Raw genomic sequence first — 26813 nt, forward strand, 5'->3', positions numbered from 1 at the left:
ACAGCCAAGCATGGTGACACGAACCTTTAATCCCAGTACCAATCATAGAGACCTGGAGGTCTGTATAGACAGGCAATGACGAGGAAGTCATATAGCTGGGCTAAGAGCCAGAAGGCAGAACAGGAAAGCAATAAAAGCGCAGGTTAGACAAGAAGAGGTCTCTCTCTCTGGGGAAGCTAAAGCTAGTCGTGGCTATTGCTCTGATCTCTTTGGCTATTTCCTAAGACTGTTTAGAATTTCACCTGCGCCTGTCTCTTCTCCATTTCCTTTTTTATGGTGCTAGTGAGCAAACCCAGAGTCTTAGGTATGCTAGGCAAGCACCGCTAGCTACATCCCAAGATCTTGGAGTCATTTTACATGCTTAAACACTTTTTTCAGTTTTTTCCTAAAACATGTAATCTATATTACTCTAAAATACAATGCAAAAGTCAGTGGTCTTATGTATCATGATGTATTTATGCAATCAAACCACAATCTAAATTCAGATGTTTCTACCAACTCCTTCTCAAAACAAAACAAAAACCACCAGAACAAAACCCTTTATTTCCCATTCCTATAACTCTAGGCAAATATTAATCCACTTTCTGGGTTCTTTTTGCTAGCAATTTCACATAAATGCAACCATAGAACATAGGTCATTTGTGCCAGACTTAACAGACCATACTATTTGCAAAGTTCACCATGTTGTGGCATGTTCTTTGCCTGGATAAATCATTGCATGGGATTGCAGTGTTCTGTTGACCCACTGATAAGTTGATGAACATTTGAGCTGTTCCCACAGACACAAATAATGGCACTGTGAATATTCATGTACAGCTTTTTGTACAAGGACATGTGTTTTCATTTTCCTTGGATTGTGGTGTAGGAAAGCTCCAGACTCTCTTAGGTCTAAGGTTAGGTTGTCCTTTGGGTGACTTAGGTGCCCCAGGTGTCCTTACATGTAAATGGTGGCTGCAGTGTCCTTCATGAACGTTGTCCACTTACTCGAGGTTTTAGAGTCTCAGGATCTTTCTTGCTGGCTGTGGCTGATTTCCACTTCTCATTGACATTACTCCTCAACACGTCACTGAAACCTTCGTAAATGGCATCCAATTCTTCTCTCTGACTTCCATTAGGTACATGGGCTGTATCTTTGAATTTCTCCTTTTTACACAATGCCCGATGTTTTCTTATTCATTGATTCATGTTCTTCATGAACCTTCACTACACATTTCACCTCTAGGGATCTTTTCTTTTTTCTGATGCTCTTATCCTGGAACTCACTTTGTAGACCAGGCTGGCCTGGAACTCACAGAGATCTGCCTGCCTCTGCCTCCTTGGTGCAGGACATTAAAGGCATGTGCCATCACACAGTGGCCCTTATCATATTTTCTATTGCTTGAACACTATTGTTTAATAATATGAGTTTGTTTCATCTCTTTACCTAGGAGGCAAGACTTTTGAGAGCAGGCTTTTGGTTGCAGTTTTCCTTGTACCTATAGTCATGCTGACAAATGTTCAAGAAATGTTTGTTGCTTGACTAGGTCTAAAGCCAGATTAAGTAGTCTTTGACTGTTGGGTTCTTCGCCTGTGTTAAGTCTAACGTATGCATTTGCCAATGAGATTCAGTTATAAAAATGGCAGTTGCTTATGGTTCAGCCTAGTAAATGTTACATGAAGGTCTGAGTTAGAGCCAACCCCTGGCCTGAGGTTGCCGGGTTAGCGGGCCTCCAAGGCAGCTTATTTCCTGTGTGTTCTTTCACTTGCATGGCAGAAGGCCATTCATTGCTGAGAGAGCCCAAGAACAGCAGTTCCTTTTCAAACCTTGCTGCATTAAACCGGAACCAAATTCAAACATTAACACTCACAAAACAATTTAAAAGAACAACAACAACAACAACAACAACAACAAAAAACCCCTTAGCAATGAGAATTAGGAAATTCACTGGAACAGGAGCAAGAGAGGCTCACTGTCTCAGGGAGGCATCCCCGAAGGGCCCTGGGTGCTGCCACTGCCCCTACTGTTGTTACTGCCGATGATGCTGCCTCCTCCTCCTTCCTCCTCTTCCTCTTTCAGGAACGAACAACTAATCTATTTATCATACTCTTTGTAGAGAGAGTCACAGGCATGGCAGTATTAGAATGACCACCTGTAAAACCTGTTATCTATTCATTCTCTATCACTTGCTTGAGATAGGGTCCTACTCTGTAGCTCCTGGCTTCTGGCTGGCACCCTCCTAGTTGAGAACTACATGAGACATTTCTTATTTGTCTTAGCTCCCAGTAATGTTGTTAGCATTGGGATTTGGAAACTCCAAGTCAAACGTCTCATCAGCCAGAGGATAGGGAGAGTTGAGGAAGGAGGCAGAACATGCTATGTGCTGCACACAGTCCACACATGTCCTCATCCGTAACTGACTGTGGACACTGTATTGATTGTTGTAGCTTGTTTTCCCACTTGCCAGATAGGGCTTCACGTTGCTTAGCACATGACCTTACATATAGTGGAGCCTCAGTAAATGCCGGTCAGTATTTTTATCATTATCAGATTCTGCTCTGTGGTAGCCTGTAGTAGCCAGTCATATTTCATTCATCAAGACGGAGCCCCCTAATTGGCTAGCCAATACCAAATGGCCAGCCCTGAAATAATAATACATACAAGCAATGGTAAATGGACTCAGCAGTTCATAGGACTGGAGGAGACACATGTTGTGCAGTCACACAAATTTAGCTACGATTGTGAATTGAGTTCTACCATGTTATAAGCTGTGTATGGTGGAAATAAAAGAACTGGGGAACCACTTCTGCTTCGGTGTCAGAGTTGTTCAGATTTTGCTGAAAACGTGGCAAACAGGATCTGTTCCCTCAATTTTCCCCAGAGATCCCCTTGGCTTGGCACCAGAAGTCTGCTGGATTTCAGGGCTTCCAACCAGATTCCAGGAAAAAGACATGAAAGAAGACAAGAAGGGACCATGGGAGACGAGACAAGCTTTGATGTCTATGAGGAAATGGTCCTGATGGGAATCATGGTAGCCTAGACCTACTCAATGGAGATATGGCAGATTCACCATCAGGGCACATGTATGTGTTTTATAGATGCCAATATAACATAAGCTACCATTTCTTACTCCTTAAGATCTATGTCCTTATGTATCTATCTATGTGCCTATACATCTATTATCTCATCTAATGCTCAAATGTCTGAGCTGGCAACTACCACTATTCTCATTATAGCACAAGGAACAGACCAGCAAGGTTGAGCAAGCCGCCCAGCATACTCCTCCCACCTGTCCACTCCACACCGTGTGCTTCCACTTGCTCTGTTCCCATACTCAGGCTGACCCACATGCTCATGTCCGGGATGTACTTAATGTATTACCACCCACGTGCCTTGGACTCTCCTCCCCTCCCCTTCCCACTCCCATCATGGGACACTGAGTTGAGTTCAGGTTGGGATGAATTAGCTCACTCTTAAAAAATACCTCATGAGCTCCTATGTACTGCATGGTATGAATTCATTCAACATTCGTAAGTCTTTCAGCCTCTTTCCCATGAATTAACCAGTCAATACAGGTGTCCCCGTGGCCAAAATCTGAACTTGTTCTGCTTCCAGCCTATGATTCCTCCTCCTTTTTTCTTTCTTATTGTTACATATATACATACATATAATTATATAAATACAACCTGCTGAGTCCATTCAGTGTCATCTCTGCAATAGGCCATCTCTGGACTATCATGTCTTTGGTTTAAATGTCTCATTTCAGTACCACCACCACCTTGGCTTTGATGACCTTGATGGATGAGAGGGATGCAAAGGTTTGCTTGTGATGACGGAAGGACTAGACCCAGACTCACGCTTGGGTTTTACAGCGCTCACTTCTGCTGACATCTCTTCCACAGAGAAGCACAGCTGGCAGGCTCTTCCATTTGGAGACAAGGTTGACTATTTCTCCATAATGGGGACACAATTGGCAATTTCCATACGAAGTGAGGCAGATGGTAATTTGGCTTTGGAGATTTGCAGGCAACAGTTTTGCCCCCTGGAGAGAAGAGGCTCACCAATGGAGATGCAGCTGGCAAGGTTTACTGTACAGAAGACAGGTCCACTAATTTTGCTCAACGAGAGAACTGGACCCTAGTTTTCCCACAGAGGGTAAGAACTCCCGAGGGTTGCTAACACCAGCCTTTACCCAGCTCAGAACAGTGAGAGAAATAGTTTAAGATTTAGTTAGTAGATATACTTACTGTACTTAATATACTTAGTGCCCTCTTCCCAGACATGGGCTAGAGATTGGGAATTGAGATCATATTTAGCATTGGAGGATTCAGAAATGGGAAACAGTGAAGCTTAGTGGCTTAATCCTTGTGATAGGCTTTTTATACAACCTTCATTGATTCCACACATAACCATTCCTCAGTGAACTCTGCAACCACATGATGCCTGGCACAGAATAAGTGTGTTGTGGGATAATCTTTTTGTACCCTGTGAAGCTGTGTCTTTGCCAAGGTGCCTTCTGATTGGTTCAATAAGGAGCTGAATGGCCAATAGCTACGCAGGAAGAGGTTAGGTGGCATTTCTTGGCAGAGAGAAAAGAAGAGCTGAATCAAGGCACAGAAGAGATGCCAGAGGATATAGAGGGGAAGCAGGGCATGCAGGAGGAGAGGTAAAAGCCATGAGCCACATGGCAGCACATGGATTAATAGAAATGGGTTAAGTTATAAGAACTAGTTAGAAACAAGCCTAAGCTAAGGCTGAGCTTTCATAATTAATAAGAGGTCTCCATGTCCTTATTTGGGAGCTGGTGTCTGATTAAAAAGTTTATTACATAAGTAAATACAGAAGCCATCATATCTGCCCCTAAGTTTTACATATGACTCTTAAAAAAATTCCTTATATGTATTTCCTTCACAAATGTCTCAAAGTAAGCAACCAAAGCTAAACACTAAATATGAGCCCCAAACTCATTTTGGGGGACTGGGGAGGGCTCAGTGGCCAAAATACTTGCTGCACAGGAGTGAGGATCCCTAAACCTGGACCCTCAGCATCCGTGTAAAAAGCTGGGTGTGGCAGTGCACATCCGAAACAGCAGCCCTGCTGATGTGGGGAGGCAGACTGGCAGATCCTGGGGACGTGCTGGCAAGCCAGCTTAGCCAAAATGGTGAGCTCTGGTTCAGTGAGAAAGCCTGTCCAAGACAGTGAAAGAAAGAAACAAGAAAGAAAGAAAAGAAGGGAGAACGGGAGGAAAAGAAAGAGAAGGTGGCAAGGTGATCGAGTGACACCCAACACCACACACACACACACCCCTCATTTGTCAGCCATGGTGTTGTACACCAAGGCAGCGAGGGCTTCTTATCAACACTCTCTTTCAGAAATCAAGAAAGGGCGGGTAAGACGGCTCAGCGGGTGATGGCCCTTGCCACCAAACCTGAGGACCTAAGTTCACTCCTTGGAACCCACAGGATGGAAGGAGAGAACTCATTCCTATAAGTGGTCCCCTGACCTCCACATGCATCCAGAGCACACAGGTCCCATTCCTCCAATAAAAATAAATACTAACAAAACAAAACAAAACAAAACAAAACAAAACAAAACAAAACAAAACAAAACAAAACAAAGTATGCTTGGTGATGGTGGTGGCATGCCCCTTTAATCCCTGCACTCGAAAGGCAGAGGCAGGTGGATCTCTGTGAGTTCGAGGCCAGCCTGGTGTGCAGAGCGAGTTCCAGGACAGGCTCCAAAGCTACACAGAGAAACCCTGTCTCAAAAAAAAAAAGTCTCAAAAAAACCCCTTCCCCCCAAAACCAAAAAACCAAAGCAGCATGAATAACACCTGATTGTTTCAGTTAGAAGACTCCAAAATATGCAAAAGCTTTACAGAGAGAAAGAAGCGACAAGGGGAGCTGAAAGCAATCAAGAAGCATTTAAAGCTGTAAACCACTTCAGGCTCTGGAGGCTCCTGTTGCCGTAATCCACCTCTGCCCCAATAGCACAAGAGCAAAAAACATATTAAGGGAAGAAATGAACACTAGGACTCAGCTCAGGGACACCAAGCTTTCAGTTTCATACCATGAGACACTCCCACCAGGCATGGCACATGGCCCTAAGTCAACAAGTACGAGGGACCCACATGGCCCACAGAGGCAGAAGGTACACAGATTAGAACGGGTTATATGAGTGAGCAGGAAGAGCAAGGTTCCTGTGTTCCTCCAACAAAGAACGGACCTCCTTATTCATTGTGACCGGGGTCTGTGTCAGCCCTCATTGGAAAATGCGGGCCATTTTTTTTCCTGTGGTAGACAGAATACTGGCACTCTACCTTCTAAGATGTCCATATCCACATCCCTTCCTTGAACTTGCACTATGTTGCAGACAAGGTCAATGAAGACTGTAAATTGACAGAGTGTTAAGTTGAGTGGGGGGGGGAATCTGGGTTGTAGGGGCCCACATTTGGAATCCCAGAACTTGGGAGACTGAGGCAGGAGTTCTAGGCTAGCCTGGGCTACAAAGTGAGACCAAGTCTCAAGGAATGAACACACACACACACACACACACACACACACACACACACACACACACACACACACACACACGCTCCAAGCCTGTGAAAACTATAAGAAGGTGAACTCCTCGTACTTGGAAGGCTGTGGATAGAAGGACTATTAAGTTGAGAGAACTTATCTCAGAAACTCAAACAGACCACAAAGTGATGTTCCCCTTTATGGTGGGCCTGATGTAATGATGATCGTCCTCATGGCTCTACTGTCACCCTGACTTTGGCCCAATGGGGCTCAAGTCAGAATTGACTTCCAGAACTCTGATTTCCAGTCCCTAAGTCCATTAAACCCGCGATAATTTGGGATAGCAGCAATAGGAAACTAACGCCCCCTTTCTCATATCATCAGCAGAGACGGGGGTGGGGGTGGGGGTGGGAGGGTGGAGGAGGCGCGGGGAGGGGTGGTGGTGGTGGTGACAGGAGCTCATGAGCTCTCTCCTCAACTTCTCCCAGCCGCTCCTTCTCCCTGGGTCACGTCGACTCCCCCTCTTCTCTCTGGATACTAAAGAGCCCACTCTCTAAGCAGCTGTCTTGGCAGGGCTGGGAGCTGCCGAACCACCTCAGATTAGCCACCTTCTCCTCTGCTGCTGCTAAGCTCGCCTTCTGACCAACCACGGAGACGGTTCAGTGGGAGAGCACGACACTGCACAGCACCCAGCCGTGTCCTAGACGAGCGATTCCAAAGCAAGGCTCCTCCCTGCTCAGATGCCCACAGACAGTCCCCACTGTCCCCAGCCAACAGGCCAGTCCACCCTGGGCCTTGGGTCAGTGTGTCGGCATTCCCGTAACCTTCTCTTGGGTTCTAGTACTCCACTGAGGCCTGTCTGGTCTACTCATCATCTGCTTCAGGGCCGGGCAGAGTGTGAACAAGGCGAATATACACAGACAGGTAGTGGAGACTATGGGTTGCTTGACCTGAGTGTCTACACAGTCCATACACAAGGCAATTTCTGCTCGGTTCAATTGATTGCCGACAGGCAGGAAGAGTGTGGCTCCCCCATAGTCAGTGTGTATCAGCTGAGATGTCTACACTTTTCTGGCCTTCCTGAACCACCCAAGTGCCTGTGTTGTCTCCTTCCCAACTTATGGTAAACTCGGCTCAACTTCAAGTTTGTATTGTGTGTGTGTGTGTGTGTGTGTGTGTGTGTGTTCATGTGTGTGGGTTGCATAGGTGTGTTCATGTGGGTGTAGGACAGAGGTCAACTTCAGGTGACTTAGAGCTTGCTTATTTGGACACTGGCTCACTGGCTGCCCCATAAGCTCCAAGGATCCCCAGTGTTGGGACTTCAGGCATGTGTCATTGTGAGCAGCTTTTTGTGTAGGTGCTGGAGAACATAATCAGGTCCTCATGTCTGAGCGTCACTGCATGACTCAGTCGCCTTCCAGCCCCTCTTCCTATTGTTTTCAAAAGTCTGTATTTCTTTTAGATCCACAAGGAGTTTAGGAACTTCCAGTTCAGGGAATGGGCTTCACAGAAAGCAAGCATTGGTGATAGCAACAGCACCCGTCAGCTGCCCGGTACAGCACAGAGGCAGAATCATCTCTACTTCATAGCTGAGGAAACAGGATGGGGAGACTGGGCCCCACAGGACCCCATGGTCCCTGAGTGCACACATTGTAAGGGCTCATTAGCTCGGAGGGTGGAACCTCCTTGTGCCAGAGCCTCAGCCGGAATCTGTGATCTAAAGGGAACAGAAACGAGACCGTGTGCTTGGCTTAGCCCTGGCCTGTCAATCTCAAGCCAGCATTTGGGCTAGCATCCACAGAGAAGTTCATTAACTGTGGGCCTGTTTGTCGTCCTTTTGTGAAGAACAGTCATTTATTAGCTAAGCAGGTCGGGTCCCTTTTTGAGACCTGCCATTCTGGAAGGATATTGATTGAGGGGGATCTTTGAGTACATTCTCTCCAGCAGGCAGCGGCGATAGGAGGCGGCTCCAGTCCAGACAAGATGATGAGTTGGCAGTGGGGGTCTCGACAGGAGCCTAATGAAGAAATCTGCTAACAGGCAGGCCTGGCTTTAGGAGGGCTCCTATTGGTCTTTTACTCCATTATAACCCTCTCCTTGCAAGGCTAGTGAGGCCCATGAGGGTCCTATCTTTCTCTCTACAGAACTGTTCTTTCCTAAGGCCAGGGGTGCCAGGGGGCTCCAGGATCACGATGGCGGTGTCCTCAAGTCCTCGGAATCCTGCCACACATCACAGGTTAGAGACTCAGGCCTCTCGGCTCCACCCCCTTTCCCCTCAGAAAGAGCTCTCTGTGCTCCCTCCTTCTCTGTCTCCGATAGATAATTTGTTCCCAACAGGAAGCTTCTTGCAGCTGTTCCAAGAGCAGCCCCAGCCCCCCAGGGAGCCTCTGCCCAGGTGGAGGAGATGGCGAGCGAGTGGCCCGTTATTAGGGGTGATCGCTGGGAAGCTGGTTGTCATGGCACCGTGGAGGCTAAGGCTGCACTCTCAAGCTGTCCCTGTTTCCCAGGATTTATACATAATCATTGCTAGGAGAGGCAGACACACGGAGGGGGAAAAAAAAAGAGCCACAGCCTGCTGACAGCAATCTCTTTGCAGACCAAGGTGAGCAGTTCACGCTGAGTGGGGCGGTCCATCTCAGCAGGGAACGGGCATTGCAAGGACCCTATATGGGCTGGCCACAGCCTTACTGTTTTCTCACAGACAGTTCCCACTGTCCACAGCCAACAGGCCAGCCCACCCTGGGCCTTAGGTCAGTGTGCCAGTGCATTCCTGTAATAGCACATGGCCAATAGGCCAAGCTACAGCATCTACTAAAGGCTAAAGGCTAGGCAGAGCCATGGAGCACATCAGAGCTGTAGCGTGGACCACATGGCCTTGACAGTACCAGGGGCAGAGCTGTAGGAACCACTGAGAGGTCTTGGCAGAAGCCAAGAGAGCGGCAGGGTAGCCGTGGCAGAGAGAGGCAGTGCTGACAGTGGCCACGGTGCGGGGGGTGGGGGGGTGTTGGGTTGGGGGGTTGGGGGGGGATAGGGGGAGGGGGGGCTAGCTGTGGTCAAGGGTGAAGGAATCTTCACTTCCAAGGCCCGCACACAAGCTCTGACTGGTGTTACTACAGGACTAAAGGTCTTAGGACCCGTGGCCTGTGTGAGAATTGTAACACCAACGGGTGTCCCCCACTGCCGCTCCTGCCTGTCTACTGTCACTGATGTCAAATTCCAGGGATACAAAAGCTTCCACGACCAGCCCAGAAGAGCTTCTACCTTCAATACAACTTCCAACGGGAGCAGGAGGACCCCAGGCCAGTAACAGTACTATCCTTAAGTTTTATATATATGTACACACACATATACATATACACTTATATACACACATATATATGTATATATCAAATCATAATTTTAAGACTCAGTCATAGATCTATGGGATGAGTCAGGGGGTACAGATGTTCGTCACAGAGCCTGAGTTCTAACCCTGGAACATAAAAGGTGAAAGGGGAAAGGGGAAAACCCGCTCCCAAAAGTTGTCCTCTGACCTCCATACATTAATGTGGCACTAATGCATGTGTAAGCACATATGTACACATGTACACACATATAAATTAAAATGTAAAAACATTAGAGTCTATTACATAGGTTCTTAAAAATTTCAAGAAAGCTTATAGGAGAAAAGTTTAACAAGAATAAGCATTATTAAATGAATGTAACAATAAGACAGCTTCTAATAATGTATTTTTATACCTACAGATGAAAGAATCATTAACCCTCACCAAAGCAGCTTTTTTTTTTTTTTTTTTTTTCAGTAGATGGGAGTTAACACAGAGACCTACTGGACACTGTGCAGAAAGTGAGAGACTTCGGAGCACTCAGCCCTGAATGGGATGTCTTCATCAACCCCATCCCCCACTTTAAGACTCAGGGATTACGCAGAAGAAGGGGAGGAGAGACTGTAAGGGCCAGAGGTGGTGATTTTAAGGAAATGGCATTTTGCAGACTCAACAACGTAGATGCGCTTATGAACCCACAGAGACTGTGACAGCACACACAAGACCTACAGAAGCTCAAGCCAGGCAAAGTCTCATTACAGAGGAAGGAAAGCAGTATAACATCCCGCCCCTAGCCAACGTGCTCTTTACAGGTGATAGCTGCCTGGGGAAAGGAAGATCCTATTTCTCTAGTGGAGTGGTACTGGGTATATCAACCACACTCCAGGGCAGGCTGCATGTTCAGGAGCACAAATTGGACTTCCTTTTATTTTAGTGGCTTTTTAAAAAGCCCCTTCCTCCCTCCCTCCCTCCCTCCCTCCCTCCCTCCCTCCCTCCCTCCCTCCCTCCCTCCCTCCCTCCCTCCCTCCCTCCCTCCCTCCCTCCCTTCCTTCCTTCCTTCCTTCCTCCCTCCCTCCCTCCCTCCCTCCCTTTCTCCCTTTCTCCCTCCCTTTTCTTTTTCTTCTCTCTCTCTCTCTCTCTCTCTCTCTCTCTCTCTCTCTCTCTCTCTCCCTCCCCCCTCCATCTTTTTCTTTCTCCTTTTTTTAAAGCAAGAGAAATAATGTAAAATTGAGTGGAGTCAGGGTTGGGGGTCTTAGAAGGGGGTGGACGGGAAAGAATAAAATATGCTGTATGAAATTCTCAAATAAAAAAATCATTATTATGTTGTGAGAGACATGACATTTGACCTCACATCATTTCTTCATATGTCCAACAGTATGGTTTAGTGTTCATGCTAGGCTAGGCTCTGTCTCTGGTCCTCTACCATGAGTAACTCCCCGAGGGCAACAGAATGCATTTGACTAACTGGTACCAGTTCACAATTCTGTGTCCAACAATGGCAGGAACACAGGAGATTCTTAACAGACTGACAGTGTTTGGGAACACAGGGCATAGTTTGGGGATAAAGGCATGCAAAAATCATTTTTCAGTTCAATTGTTTCACACTATATTCAGAGTAAACTTGTGTGTGTGTGTGTGTGGTGCTGGGGACTGATCTCAGGGTGAGCCAAGAACTCTACTGTGAGGCCACACGTGCAGCTCGGCTTGCACAGTCTGTAGTTAGCATCTGCTGTCCTTGACATTGGGGAATCTAAATTTCATGTTCAGCTTAAAACGAACTTTATGTTAGAAATACCTCATAATTTCCTGTCCTGCATTAGCATTAGCCTTTCTATCCTGCCATGCTCAGCACAATATCATGTTAATATTTGCTTTGATTCCCATGCTTTCCCCCATAAAGCTTAATGATCCCATTTTTTCCCCCTCACATGTAACTTTTCAATGGACAACTTTGTCTCAGTGCAGGGATTTCCAAAAGCCATTACAATTTCAGGATATACTGGCTGACCCCAGGGTTAAGGATGCCCATACAGAAGTTAATTCCCATTGAAATGTTTATACTGAGATTGAAGACAGAGAAGAGAGTATCCTTATGAGCTTTGTGTGTGTGGGGTGAGCATTGCCTGCCCTCTGCTGCCTCTGGTCTGTGCTTGGGGATGATGGGAAGCAAGTCTTCATAGCAATTCAACAGAGAAGGGCCTTGCAAGATGGGCTGATAGCTGTTTGAGTGGATGGCAGCACTCACGAGTCGGTTATTGATGCCACCTGCTGAGCTGTCAAAATAGAATTATGTGAACCATACAGGGGCTCGAATTAGCCGATATATTTAACACAGGTCAATTACACACATACGAGATCCCCACTTCTCTTCTCCACCTATCAATGCACACAAGTGCCAAGGTTGATGGTAGTCATCATTTAAAGTAAGAAATAAACTGGATCACTGTAGTGCTCTACATAGCCTTCCCTGGATCTTGAATTCCTCAGCTACCAAAAACAAACAATCAAACAAACAACAAACAAAAAACTAAACCAAGCCAAAACAAGACAAGTCAAAGACACCCAGCCAGGCATGCCCATGCCTGTAAACCTAGCACTTGAGAGGTCAAGGCAGGACTGTCTGGGCTAAACAAAGACTATGGCCTTTAGGAGTTTTCATTAAGATCGATGAAGATAAAAGTGAGGGGCTTCCAAAATTTCCCAGGAAAAATTGTGTCAATGCAAACATTTTATGAGTTTTTTTTTCCCACAAACCTTAGCACTCACAGAATTTATGAACTCCTCCTTCAGTTTCTTCTCCCCGCTCTAATCTTTGCAAACCTCCCAGTGAACCCCTTCATTTAGACCTGTGCTCGAACTGAAACCCTGGGTTGTATCCTTGTTTCTCTGCGCGTGTGTGTGTGGTGTGTGTGTGTGTGTGTGTGTGTGTGTGTGTGTGTGTCTGAACGTGCATGCGTGTACATGCACCCGTTTGCATATATGCCAGAGGTCAACCTTTAGCAATGTTCCTCAGGAACCATCCATCTTGTTTTTTGAGTCAGAATCCCTCATTGGCTGTGGCTTGTCACATAGGCTAGGCTGGCTGGATGTGACCCACCAGGATTACAATCATGCCCCACCATGTCTGGCTCTTTGGCATGGGTTCTGGAGACTGAGATCAGATCGTCATGCTTTTACAATTGCAAACCCTTACTGACTGAGCCGTCTCCTTAGCCTTCTTAGCCTTGGCTCTTGGCCTCACCCTCCACAGCCAGTTTACAAACAGACTCACTGGTTTATACTCCAGGTACTGCTCTGAACTATCCAATTTGACCTCTCAAGAACATTCTCACTCTTCACTCTTTTTTTCCTGATGCTTCATTCTTAAATGGTCCCAGACACCCATCTACTTAGTTCCCTAAAACCTTCCTAGATGTCCCTTTCCCTAATATAGTAGCATTGAAATTCCTTACCATGGCCTACAGGGCTACCATGTTGCCCCACTCCCATGTCCTCTGCACGGCTTATGGCATGAAGGGTACCAGTTGGGCAAACGGGAGTTCGGATATAGCTCCTCACATGTTCTAGGCTACCAGCTCCCCCCTGCCCCCAGCTGCTCCTTCTCATAACACAATGGCCAGTCCTTCTCGTCACAGTCCCACCCAGAGCCTCTGCTTTGCTGCAGTCTCTGCCCCAGGGACTCTTTTCACCAAATCTGTCTGTCCAGGTGACTGGTGTTTGGTTCCTTCTCCATGAGTAGATGCTGCGGGGGTGGAAGGATCTATCTTTTTAGTGCTTGGCAACAATAAACATTTACTGAATACACGAGTAACAGATGATCACTACTTCACAGACTCCTCCCAAGACTCAAAAGTTACTTAGAATTTTCCCAACTTGTGAAAGCGTATTGCAGCTTTTGAAATTATGGCCTGTTTATTATTCATTTTTTTCTACTTTCAGTGCCTAGGAATCTATTTTTAAACTTAATATAAGTTAAACATGATAAAGTGGGCCTTTTCCTCTATCTCTTTCTGTCTCCTCCATCCCTGTACCCTCTTCCCCCCGCCCCAGGAGATTGTAAACAGGGACCCTCACTTGCGAAGAGCATGCACTATCACTAATCTAAACCCCAGCTGCTGGAAATGCATTCTTAAAGTTAGAAATGAACGAACACAGTCAACTACGTCTTTATGTGAGTCTTCCCAGCTCTTCAAAGAAAAGCACCAGATGCAAACTATCATATTGCATGATTACAGACATTTGCCTCCTTAGAGGATTTGTTCAGCACTATGATATGTGCTTAGGGAGTCGTAAACAGTCTAGCCATAGGGGAGGTCTGACTTAGAAGAAACAAAACAGATCAGTGAGAACATGGCATTTAGTGTTCAGAGAGGGCATTAAAACTGACTTGGGAGCCCACATCTTTTTGGTCCAATGTGTCCTTGCTGAAACTTGAGGGGTATGATGGGGAGAAAATTGGCTGCCAGGATACCTACACCCTAACTCCTGCAGTCTGTGGACTCCTTCCATGACAAAAAGGAAATTAGACTGGATAGGATTATGGTTGCTGATTAGTTGATCTTAAAATGAGATTGTTCCACTTCATCTGGGTGGATCTTATACAAACACAAGAGTCCTTAAAAGAGGGGAGGGGGCAGTAAAGAAGGCAGGAGGGTGGTGTTAGGTTCTCCTTTCCCTATTTCTGGATTCTCCAAGCCTGGGAAGGGGGCAGTCTCTGGAAGCTGAAAAACCCAAGGAAGCCAATTCTTCCCAGAACTCCCCATGGGAAGGCAGCCTAATTTTAGCCAGTAACACCCATGTTACACGTCTAGACTCCAGAATGGCAAGATGCCAGCTATATGAGGTTTAAAGCCAGTGAGGCTTTGTTACAGCAGCTCTAGGAAGCATCAGGTTTCCCCATATGCCTCTGGATGGAAGGGATGGGCTACCTTAGCATCCTGCCAGCATCAGCGAATACACTTGAGAGGCCAGAGACCCTCCCCAGAGAAAATAACTGCCAGGTTTATTCCAGAGTCCCTGAGTCTGGTTCCCTTGAACTCCACTACGAACGCTTGCCTGTGCCTATGACTAGTTTGTTGCTAATGGCTTATCACAGACAACATTGACAGCTAAGCCACCTCTGACCGCACAGGTGAGCCTTCCCATCTTGCACGTCTCAGTGTGGAGTAGGTGGGGTAGGCTGTAGGCATGCGCAGGTGCTAATTTCAACCTCTGCTGCTTTCTCACCCAAGACCTTGAGCAGAGAAGAGGGCAGGACCTGGGATGGTGTCAGCCGTTAATGAATGATACTCACTTTCAAAATTAATAAGCTTTCTAGTCCTTAGGAAAATCCACTCAACTGCAGTCTCCAGGATGACTAATTGACCGAACTGGTAAATTAATCAAAAATGGAAATGAAGATGGAAGAAGGGGGGTGGGGTTCTATTTTTACTCGAATGTGAGGCTTGTCTGCTCTGTGGTTAATTGCTGCTAAGCTTGAATACTGTAGTGTGTGTGTGTGTGTGTGTGTGTGTGTGTGTGTGTGTGTATTCTGTTTCATGTATCAAGGCTATTTGGCTTTTCTCCAGGTGCAGTGTGCGTCTCTGTGTGTTTGTAATCCTGTCATCAGGAAAAAGCATTTTAATAAAGGGCTTTGTTTCTCTAACCTAACCAAGCTCGCCTACAGTAAACAGTGTTAATTATGCCCCAGATCAATACCGAACCCCCTTTGGAGGCTTTAGGATGAATCACAGCTGCAGTTATAGTTGATGCCTTTGGACACATTCCATTAGGGGCTTGGGGAAGGAGACACAGGTTTATTCAGGGATCTAGTGGCTTTCAGAACCTGGGCTTGGCAATTAAGTTTGTAGACGAGGGATGAGAGTGTATTTCACATCCTGTGCAGAAGCTGACTTAACAGTGCAGCCAGAAATGTTTAGGCTAGGGCATTGGGCTGATGTGGGGAATATAAATTGCAGGCCTGTGAAATTATCTTTCTGGATACTAAAAAAAAACAATCGTGCATTTCCCCCTGCCCTATACGCAGAAAGGCAGTGAATTCTCTGGGAAGTAGACAGACATGGGTTTGGATCTGGCTCTTGCCCTGGAATCTGGGGCAAGTTTGTTTATTTCTACATCTTATTTGTTAACTGGGCACTCAGGCCAACAATCTTTGTAAAAATTAAATAAGACAAAGGAGAATTCAAAACAAAATAACTCATGCTTCTGCATGCCTTCTACCTTTGGAGAGAAATGAAATTTCTGATTTATATTTTTGAGTTAGGCATCAAACTTGGCTGTTTTCACCTGCTGTTTTCTTAATGAGGCTATTCACCGAAACATTTCAGTATTTAAGGCCTGAACTACTGCCACCTTTACTTCCTCAACACAAGGAGGATGGTTCTTAATCGTGGTCTAGACATGTTTACATACACTTCAGGATTGAAGTCTGAATAGAAAGTCTGCCTTGGTGGCATCTGAAGGGAGGGATTCCTATGGCCTTGATTTGGGCTATAGTCTTGCCCTTGCGGAAGGGCCTACTTGGTAAAAAAGGACCACAGACCTCAGGCCTGCTGGTGGAGCCATTGAAGGGGACCAGTGCTGCCATGGAGAGGTACTCTGGCTCCTTCCTCAGAACGTTCCATGACTAGTTGGCTCTCCTGTAAGTCCTGAGTACAAGCCAATCCCTCCCAATGGGGTAAGATGGCCACAGGCAGGCAGAATGGAGACAAGCCTGCAAGAACCACAGTGAAGCAGAGGTTCAGTTGAAGGACTGAGCCCATATTTGTGGGTGATGTGGCATCACATGATTGATTTCACTCAACAGATGCACACAACAACATGTCAGTCAGGACACTTTTCCTTTAATAGTGAAAGGCTGCCACAGGACTAAATCTTATGATCATTTACCCAATCTCATTTTTGTTGGCATCACAGAAGCATTTCATAACATTGGTCCTAGCAGCTTTCTATGCCATTCTCAATGCGTTGCTTACACACCTTGATTTCCTCTTATCCCTGGCAACTCATCTCCTACCTTCTTCTCCATACCCCATTGTTAAGTGTTGACATCCCTTTAGCCTTGGTCCTGGGCCTCCACTCTTCTCTACCCACACTGTGTCTCTTTAATAGAACCAATCTGTCCCATAACTTGAAACATAATGATATAGTTATAACTCTTCAACTTTATACTTGTAATGTCTTCCTGAGCTTCCAGATCAATGTATCTAATGACCAAGAGGCTTTTCTAATTGGATGACTCATAGACAACGCTATCTGGAGACAGATAGAGAGGCAGGCTTGGTCTTTCTACAGCAAACCAGTTCCCTCTTTGGCTTCTTCACTTCAGTATCATTCCATTATACATCAGCCAAACCAACATATGACTTCACATTTCCTCCTTACATCTGCCTCCCCATTTCAAATCTCTCAGTGAGCCCTCACAGCCTGACATTCTGAGTGAACCACACCTATGTTCACTCATTTGTAGTGGCTATCATTTCTCCTGCGACAATGGAAGGAGTCTCCCAATTGGCTTCCTTGCTCCCAGTCTGGCTGCCCCACTTTTGATAACTCTTTAAAGGTCATAAACATGCTCCAACATAGTCATGCTTTTTCTGAGTATGTGTGTGTGGTATTCATCAGTATGGTGGCACATGCATATGTATGAAGCCAGCGGTTGATGATGGGTGCCTTCCTCAAACACTCTCCACTTTATATACAGAGGCAGAATCTCTCAATGAACCTGGAGTTCATGGATTCAGCCAGTCTAGCTGGCCAGCATGCTCTGGGGTTCTCTGTTTCTGCCTTCTGAGGGCTGGGATTACAGGCAGGGTGCCATGCTCACTAAACATGTACATGGGTGCTAAGGGTCTGAAGTCCAGTTCTCATGCCTGGGTCACAAGCACTTTACCCAGAGTGAGCCATCTCCACAGCCTCAGCCAAGTCTTTCTTTATGCTAGGATTTATTCTAAGAAATGTACTGTTAGGTGCTTTTGTTGTACAAACAAAAAATTAAGGGATAAGGTGTTAGTAGGTGATATAATCTTAGGGGACATTGTCATTGACCAAAATGGCCTTATGCAGCACTAGACTGTATTCACTTCCTGCTAAGGGTTCCTTATCTACTTGGAATGAAACCCATGGGCTTTTCCCAGGCTGCATGAAATATGTCTCATCACCCACATTTTTGCCTCGCTTTTTACACTGCTTTCTGCATAATCATCTCTGTCCTCTGGTCCTTGGTCTGTTCTTCAAACACAGGTGTCCCTGAACTAGGACCTTCACTGCCCCTGGATCCTTCCGCTAATTCAGCTCTAGTTCAGAGGCTTTCCCTCACACCACCTTATGGAAACAGCTCTACCCTAGCTACTCTCTCACCCTGCATTATTTCCTATTGCTTGCATCACTATCTGAAAATACACTGCTTATCTATATTTTGAATGTACTTGTTCTTTTGCCCCATGGAATGCCACCTTCTGGATGGCAAAAGTCACAAGATGTTTAATGCATCTTAGTTGAATAATTGATTCCCCGTGTTCTGGTGAATTAGAGGAGAGATGCTGTGGAATAATTCTCTTGTACACTGTAAAGATTTGTCACTTGAATTGGTTTAATAAAACGCTGATTGGCCAGTAGCCAGGCAGGAAGTTTAGGCAGTGGTGACCAAACTAAGGATAATGGGAAGAAAAAGGGTGGAGTCAGAAGAGAGGCCAGACAGCCACCAAACAAGCAGGATATATAAAAAATGAGGTAACAAGCTATGGGACATGTGGCAAAGCATAAATAGAAATATGGGCTAATTTAAATGTAAGAGTTAGCTAGTAACAAGCCTGAGCTATTGGTTATTTATAATTCATATTCAGCCTCTGAGTCTGGATTGGGACTGGATGGTCAGGATAAGAAATGTCTGTCTACAGAGAGACATGGACTGAATTTAGAGCACACACCCTGGAATGGCCAGTTCAGCTCTTGTTCCATGGATCCCCTGTAGCAGGACGCTGATGTTTTCCCCCAGGTGGTCAGGGTGGAAAGAAAACACAGTCACAGGGCTCTTACAGCCCCAGAACAAAGTAAGCACACAGCATGGCTCTTATCAAGAGCGATGGGGAGATGGACAGAGAATTGCAAGGCCAGCATGATAAAAAGCCACCGAACCACACAGGCCTGGATCCACCCATCACCATGCTTGTTTTCTATTCTCTACAATTACATCACTTTCTCTTGCTTCTGATTAAGCAATTATCAGAAGGGACTTCCCAGGGTTGGCATGAGGATGAAATGGGCCCACATTTGTGTATTTGGCTTGCTTCCTGGACATTGTAAAACATCACAATGGTTGATGACATTACTATGTCTTCACTATCACTGCCTATCCTCCTGGTTTTACTCTTAAAATAAGACACACATGGTAGGGAAGAGTGGGAGAGGGGAGGGGGAGGGTGAAGGAAAGGGGGAGGAAGAAGGAGAGGGAGAGAGAGAAGGAGAGGAAGAGAGAGAGAGAGAGAGAGAGAGAGAGAGAGAGAGAGAGAGAGAGAGAGAGAGAGAGAATTTTCATCTTGTACCATGCTATGTCAGGCCCTGTTCTGAGGCTTCATGGGTGGTACTGCATTTAATCCTCCAACTACCTACAAGGCAAGTACAACCACTAGCCTTTTTTTTTTTTTTGCAGGTGAGAAAACAGGCAGAGAGAGGTAACCTGCTCAAGACTGCTCAGTTTGGCCAGTGTGTCCCAGGCTGAGAGTGGTCACCTTGTCTTCCTTGTTCTCCTGACCCAGTCTCTGAGTCCACTCACTGCTGTCTGGAAGGAAAAAGAGCAAAGCTATCCTGGGCCTTGTGTGGAGGGGACACCAGGCAGGACTCCACATCACCTGTCACACCTCCTGTGCCTCTGATGGGCCCTTAGAAGTGTAGGGAGTGTTGCTTTTTCCTGCAGATCCCATAGTGGAGTCAGGGCACTCCCCTTCTACTCATGGACTCTCTCTAAATTATACACATAGAGCTCCAACCTAGTGTCAGTCTAGAAGATAGCCCCACATTCCAGGCCATCCAGCATCCTTCCTTGCAGCTGGTCTCTGATGGTCTCTGGGCACAGTCGTTCTCACTTTGCAGCCCACTAAGTCATCACAGACAACTCACTTGTTCTCCTCTTCAAGTCCACAGAACCCTAGAAAGTCAATTCTCTCCACTCCTTCAGCATATCCCAGTCCCAACTGTGAGTTTCTCTGATTCTTTTTTTCTTTTTAACTAGTATGCAAATTTACGTTCATTTCAGACAAACGGATAATGAAGACTGATTTTAAAACAAAGTTCTTTATAATTGACTATCAACATTTCTGCCCTTTTTATTTTATGTTGCTAACATGGTTTGACTTATTAATAAACTCAAATTCTACTGATTGTCACTGAAGGGTGACTTTTGAGCAGGAAACAGAGCAGCTCAGAACCTCTGAAACAAAATCCTCTTTGGAAGGAAAACTGCTTCAGGACCACGGAAAGTTCCCAGATGGCATTCTCCCTGAAGTCAGGACCGTGAAGCCTTTCTACCTTACAGTTCTTGTGGTCTGTTCCTTTCTACCTTATAGTTCCTGGGGTCTGTTCCTTTGGTCCTCCATCTCTGCACTGCTTTTCAAAAGGGCCACACTTCCTGCGCTCACGTGTCTGAAGACTGTGTGAGCCTGATGTCCGGGATCTTTTTCTGTCCTTACTGACTGCGGGTAAAGCAATGGCCGGCAGGAAGGGACAAGACCAGGACAGGAAGCTCCTGGGCCTGCCCATTTGCAGAATTTCTCATCTCTCCCTCCTGTAGGGGCCAAATTTTGCCACCCACAACTAACAGGCAGAGGTCCTATCTCGTCCCCATGCCTAAGAATGTGACTGTTTTTAGAGATCGGGGCTTAAAAGAGGACATGACATCACTAGATAAGCCCTAACCCAAGATGATTCTTATAAAGAAGGGGAATTTTGAACACGAACACACACACACACACACACACACACACACACACACACACACAGAGAGAGAGAGAGAGAGAGAGAGAGAGAGAGAGAGAGAGAGAGAGAGAGAGAGAGAGAAGATGATGTGTACACACAGGGAGAAGATGGCTCTCCTGCCTGCTGACACCTTTCTGAGAACTGAGTCAGGGCCCAGTAAGATAGCTCAGCTGGTAAGAATGCCTGAAAACCTGTGCTTGATTCCAGAGTCCACATAAAAATGCTGGATATACAGCAGCACATATCTGTAATCCCAGCATTTCTATGGAAACATGGGAGGCCAAGATGGAGGGACTGATCAGGAGCTTGCAGGACAGCTAGACTCTAGACACAGCTAGAGCACAGTGCTCCAGAAGCAAGAGGAGAGACCCTGCCACACAGGTAGAAGGAGGGAGAGAACCGCCCCCGAAAGCTGTCCACTGACCTTCATGTGAGCTTAGTGTTTACATGAACAGAATGAATAAAGATGTGGTACATGCATGCCCGCATTTACAACACATGCCCCCCACTAAACAAAATTTAAAAACTGAAAAAGAGAATTGTGAGACAGTAACATTTTGCTGTTAGTCTGTTAGGGGCACTTGGCCACAGCATCTTTGGTAAGTGGATACACGTTCTCCCATAGGTACCATCCACCTGTCTCTCTCCCACAAGTGCTCAATCTGGCTCCACAGCAGTCATATGATAATTGAGGGTCATGGTGGAAGGGTGTTCCAGACAAGAGGAAGAACTTATGCAAACACCCCGGGGCAGGAAGGGACTAAAAATGTTGGCGGTACAGGAAAAGGGCCAGTGTGGTCAGGTTCCCTGGAGCTTGGAGGGTGGAGACGGGGGTCGGAAGATGATCCTTGTGGGTGCAGGACAGGAGCTCGCATTTCAACTCTTTCAGTTTTTAGGCTGGCTTTCACATCACCTGGCCAGTTCCTTCACCCACTTCCCAGGACGTGTGTGTGGAAAGAAAGAAGCAGGGTCTGTCCGGCAGAGAGGCCTCACTGTCATCGGTACCCTTTGTCTCAGGCGCCTCAGACTACCAATGCAAACACCTCACTGCCGCCAGAAGCAATGGAAAAAAAATCAGAAAATAGAGAGGGAGAGGGCAAATCATCCCCTCCAACCCCTGCTGAGCATGCAGAGTGAGGGACATATGGAAATTAATATATTCGGCTCTGATAACACGGTTTTCCTCGGCGTTTTGATTAAACGCCGACGGTTATTAAATACCCTCCTCCTCCGTGCTCGTCTCCGAAAGCCAATGTTGCTTTTCATTTTGAACTCTGATGAACTGTCTCGTGCCGCTCACACACCTCGCCTGAGCCTCAGCCCACTGCAGGCTGGCATTGGAGGAGAATGAAGAAAATCAATATGAGATGTCAGGCAGGAGGTCAGAACACGGCCCTCCCCAGTTGGCAGGAGCTGGGGCTGGGTGGCTTTGGAACAAAAAGAGGTGTGCCCTGAAGAAGGTCAGCTTTTTGGCCCAGTCAGGAAAATGAATCTATTTCTTCTTAATTAGATTAACAGGCCGGTGCCTTGTAGTGAAGAGCTGGGCTGGGCTGGAGGGGGTAATGGGCAGATTTGATGAAGGCTTGCAATGCACTCACTCACTAGCTCCTGGGTCTCCCTAAGGACTGTCCTCGGGACTTTGATCTTGTAGGGGTGTGTGGCACCAGGGCTGGAGAGAGCAGCAGACCCTGGGGGCTCCTGGGTGTGTGTCCTGATAGTCTTCCTGCTTCTGTGGGCATAGATGACCCTTCCCTGTACTCTTCTCACTCCTTGGTCTTTACATTTCAGATCAGTAAGCAATGCTTTGTGAGGTCCCCATGATGCTAACTGACAGCATAACACGCTACTCTTTCATGCCACTCAGTGCACAGGCCATGCTCTATTTGTTTGTGATTCTCTAATGGAGGCAGGCAGGTGTCTTTAATCTTCAGTGTGCTTAATTTTCTCTGTCAACGTGACTGGTCACAGGTGCTCAGCTTCTTGGTCTGACATTCTGGTGTTTCTGCAAGGGTGTTTTGGGATAAGTTTAACATTTAAATTAATAGACTGAATAAATATTGACCTCTTAATGTGGATGAGCCTCATCCAATCAGGTGAAGGGCTGATTGGCAGAAAGTGTTGGTTCTCTTGTGAGTGTCCACCTGACTCTTTCCACCTGACTGATTTGGGGGGTTGGGATGATTACCCATTGGAGTTGAATTGAGGCACTTGGGTCTTCAGCCCGGTGGCATGTGGAATGGAAGACCGCCCCCCAATCCCAGAACTTGAGCTTGCTGACTGCAGCAGATCTGAGGATTCAATCTTCATATGTGAGCCAGTTCCTAATAATAAATCTCTTTATACATGCCACCCACCATTCCCTCTTCTCTGCAAGACCTTGCTAATATAGTGAGCTCCAAGAGACAGAGAGAAGAACATCTGCTTTTGCTCATCCTTGTGTCTCCAGAGTTGGATATATCTGGCATATGGTACGTGCTTGGTGAATATGAATAGTGAATGATGGGGCCTCCTGTTTCTGGCAAAAGGGTAGAGGTTCTGACTACCTTACAGCTGCAGGCTTCGGGGCTTCTGGAAGAGGATGGAAACCATTCTGGTTGCCATCTATTGCTCCCGCCTCATGCTCAGAAGATACCAGCACTGCCTTATTCATGTAGCAGTGTTGATCTCTTCTGCCCACATGCCCTGGGAGGACTGTGGGGCTCAGGAGGATTGCCTGAGGTCACATAGGCACCAAGTGCCAGGGTTTAGCTCTACTCCTCAAGTACCTTTCATTCTAAACCATTCTCACTTAAAAACCTCCGAGAGCGTTGTCCATTCTCCAGTTTGAGTTCTGGGCTCAACAATTTTCCCAGTCAGTTCACAGTTCATTCCTCTGCATTCAGGACTCACGTGGGCCTGCCTGACTCTAAAGCCCAGGCTCGTATCTGTCACACTGGCTGGGAGGGCATCAGAGCTTCTTAAGGCCCCTCAGAAATATCTCCAGCTGGTGTCCACCCACCTTGTTCCATATTCACTTACCGGAGAGAACCTGTCTCTTAAGGTGGCTCATGTTACCTCACACACAGCAGGTCCCAAACTGAACACAAATGCTTCATGCCTAGTATGACTTCCCGTAGCCCCCATCCCACATACCATTTCTATCAGCCACTGGGCATGTCCTCCTCCCCCCTTCCCCTACCCCTGCATTTACGCCTACCTCCTTCCTTCCCTGCTTTGCCTACCCAGTGGTTCTCAACCTGTGGGCCATGACCCCTTTGGGGGGTTGCATATCAGATATCCTGCATATCAGATATTTACATTGTGATTCACAACAGTAGCAAAAGTACAGTCATGAAGTAGCAATAAAAATAATTTTCTGATGCTGGGTGGCAGTGGTGCACTCACCGTGTGTTGTCCCCCTCCACTCCCCGCCCCTTGCACCCCGGTCCCTGGTGCTGATACTCACACTTGGTGTGCCTGTCACACAGGGCGGACGCCCGCATGTCGCACAGCCGGATTGTCCCCTTGCTGCTGCTGTATACAAAGGTGTTGCAGTGATGAGGGTGGAACTCGGCCGCGGTGATCACCTCTGTGAGCTCCTCCATGTTGGCTGGCTTGATGTCCACGATATCTGGCGCAGACGAGTCAAGGAGGACCGAGGAGAAGGGGGCCGCGCTTGGGCCATGAGCAGCCCTGGCTGTGAGTGCTACGGGAACGTTTACCACGCACAGGGGCAGAGGAGCAGGCAGCGGTAAATTCTGGCAGCCGAGGCTCAGGGACTTTGAGGGATGGGGCTGCCCAGTAGTCAGAGGTAGAACTTAGGTCTAAGCTGGGTGTGGTGGCTCATGACTCTAATTACTGAACTCAGGAAGCTGAGGCAAGAGGATTGCTGTGAGTCCCAGTTTAGCCTGGGCCACACTGTGAAACCCTGTCCCAATGAACTTAGGTTTCCTGACTCCTCATCTCTATTTTTATTTGGTTTTTCGAGACAGGGTTTCTCTGTGTAGCTTTGCACCTTTCCTGGAACTCACTCTGTAGCCCAGGCTGGCCTCGAACTCACAGAGATCCACCTGGCTCTGCCTCCCGAGTGCTGGGATTAAAGGCATGCGCCACCACTGCCCGGTCCCCATCTCTATTTTATCTTCTGTGACATGTAGAAGACAAACTCATACTTGGCCATGAGATCACTTGAGAGTGTTTCCCACTCTACAGCAATAGCCCCGGATCCAGCTAGGCCCACTCTAGCCAAACTATTGAATTTGAACTCTTACTGGGATCTCTGGGGGTAATTAATGAAACCTACAACAGGCTGCAAATCCTCTCCCATGAACTATCCATATAACAGCAGCAGCGGCCACTCAATGAGGGTTTGTTAAAGAACCTCTCAGTGCACGTATCCTGAACTTTGTCTCATTTTATCCTTATAACAACACTATGAATAACATGTTTTACACCCATTTTCAGGGCTGGAAGTAGAGGCTCTGTGAGCATTCAAGAAGTTTCTGCAGGAGACAAGGCTAACGGGCTGGGGAGATACTCAGCAGGTGAAGGTGCTTGCTGCTAAGCCTGACTGATCTGAGTTTGATCTCTTGGACCCACAGAGTAGGAGACAGTTAACTACCACAAGCTGTATTCTGACTTCCACAGGCATGCTGAGGAACACGTTCACTACTCACCTACACATACACACACAGACACTATCTCTTTATCTATCTCTCTATATCTATCTATCTATCTATCTATCTATCTATCTATCTATCTATCTATCTATCTATCTATCTGCCTATATCTATCTATCTATCTATCTATCTATCTATCTATCTATCTATCTATCTATCTATCTATCTATCTATCTATCTATCTATCATCTATCTATCTATCTGCCTCTATCTATCTATCTATCTATCTATCTATCTATCTATCTATCTATCTATCTATCTATCTATCTATCTATCTATCTATCTATCTATCTATCTATATCAACCACCAGCCACAGCTAGTGACTGACAATACTGGGACTTGACTCCAGGTGCAAAGCCTGGGAGATTTCACAATTGCCCAGTTTCTCTCCTTTGAGATGAACAGGCCTTTTAGTCTGTAAGCTGTGATTTGCTAGGGCTGGGGTGTTGGGTGGGAGCTTAAGTGTCAGAAAGATTCCATCTATGTATAGTGAGGGATTTGGGGTCATGGGGGATATACTCAGTTTTAGCCTCCAAGTTCTCAACTTTTTTTTTTTTTTTTTTTTTTTTTTTTGGTTTTTTTTCGAGACAGGGTTTCTCTGTGTAGCTTTGCGCCTTTCCTGGAGCTCACTTGGTAGCCCAGGCTGGCCTCGAACTCACAAAGATCCGCCTGGCTCTGCCTCCCGAGTGCTGGGATTAAAGGCGTGCGCCACCACGCCCGGCTTAGCCTCCAAGTTCTCATCTCCCCAGTATATTCCTTTGTTTTATATATATATATATATATATTATTTTATATATAATCTATAATATATTATATATTATATTATATAATATATTTATATATAATGTAATATATAATATGTAACATATATACATCTATATGCATATATATTTTGAAGCTATATCCTTGTATATCAGAATGAAACATTTAGACTTTTGTTTATAAAGGCAATTCAGTGGAGATAAAAATGAATTATTTCCAAAGGATACATAGCAGAAGTGAAGAAATTGGCTTGCACATGCCCTGTCATATCCCTACCAAGAGTCTGCGAGGCTCCTGGCTGGAGCTGAGGCTCTGTCTGGGGATGAGCTGTACTTTGTCATGTGGATATTGGGGTGCAGCAACGCTGAGCAAGAGGACCTGCATTTCCCTGACTCCACTACTCCACTTTTTGATGTTTGCCCCATCACCAGTTTTTTCTTTAGATTGCCTCACTTTTTCATCTCGTCTAAGCATTAAGCCAACATTCATGAAAGGATGGGTTTCATCATCCATGTGAAAACGAACACATAGTGATTAAAATGAAAATGTATGGGCCAGGAATCTTTGTTCCACACTTTGGGAAAAAACAAAAACAAAAAC

The 26813-nt window shown here is 46.2% G+C and overlaps 1 protein-coding gene across 50 annotated transcripts in view; it reads right to left on the reverse strand.

The window, feature by feature from the left end:
• Positions 1-26813, reverse strand: part of Ppp2r2b (protein phosphatase 2 regulatory subunit Bbeta) — a 294937-nt gene that overhangs the window by 13139 nt on the left and 254985 nt on the right. For all 50 annotated transcript variants that reach the window (XM_076555156.1, XM_076555167.1, XM_076555141.1 and 47 more), the window contains one exon: positions 24238-24402. In XM_076555156.1, the coding sequence (XP_076411271.1) occupies positions 24238-24402 (165 nt within the window). The remainder of the gene's footprint in view (positions 1-24237; positions 24403-26813) is intronic.

The sequence above is a fragment of the Peromyscus maniculatus genome, chromosome 19 (genome assembly GCF_049852395.1).
Source record: "Peromyscus maniculatus bairdii isolate BWxNUB_F1_BW_parent chromosome 19, HU_Pman_BW_mat_3.1, whole genome shotgun sequence".
In the NCBI taxonomy this organism is placed as follows: domain Eukaryota; kingdom Metazoa; phylum Chordata; class Mammalia; order Rodentia; family Cricetidae; genus Peromyscus; species Peromyscus maniculatus.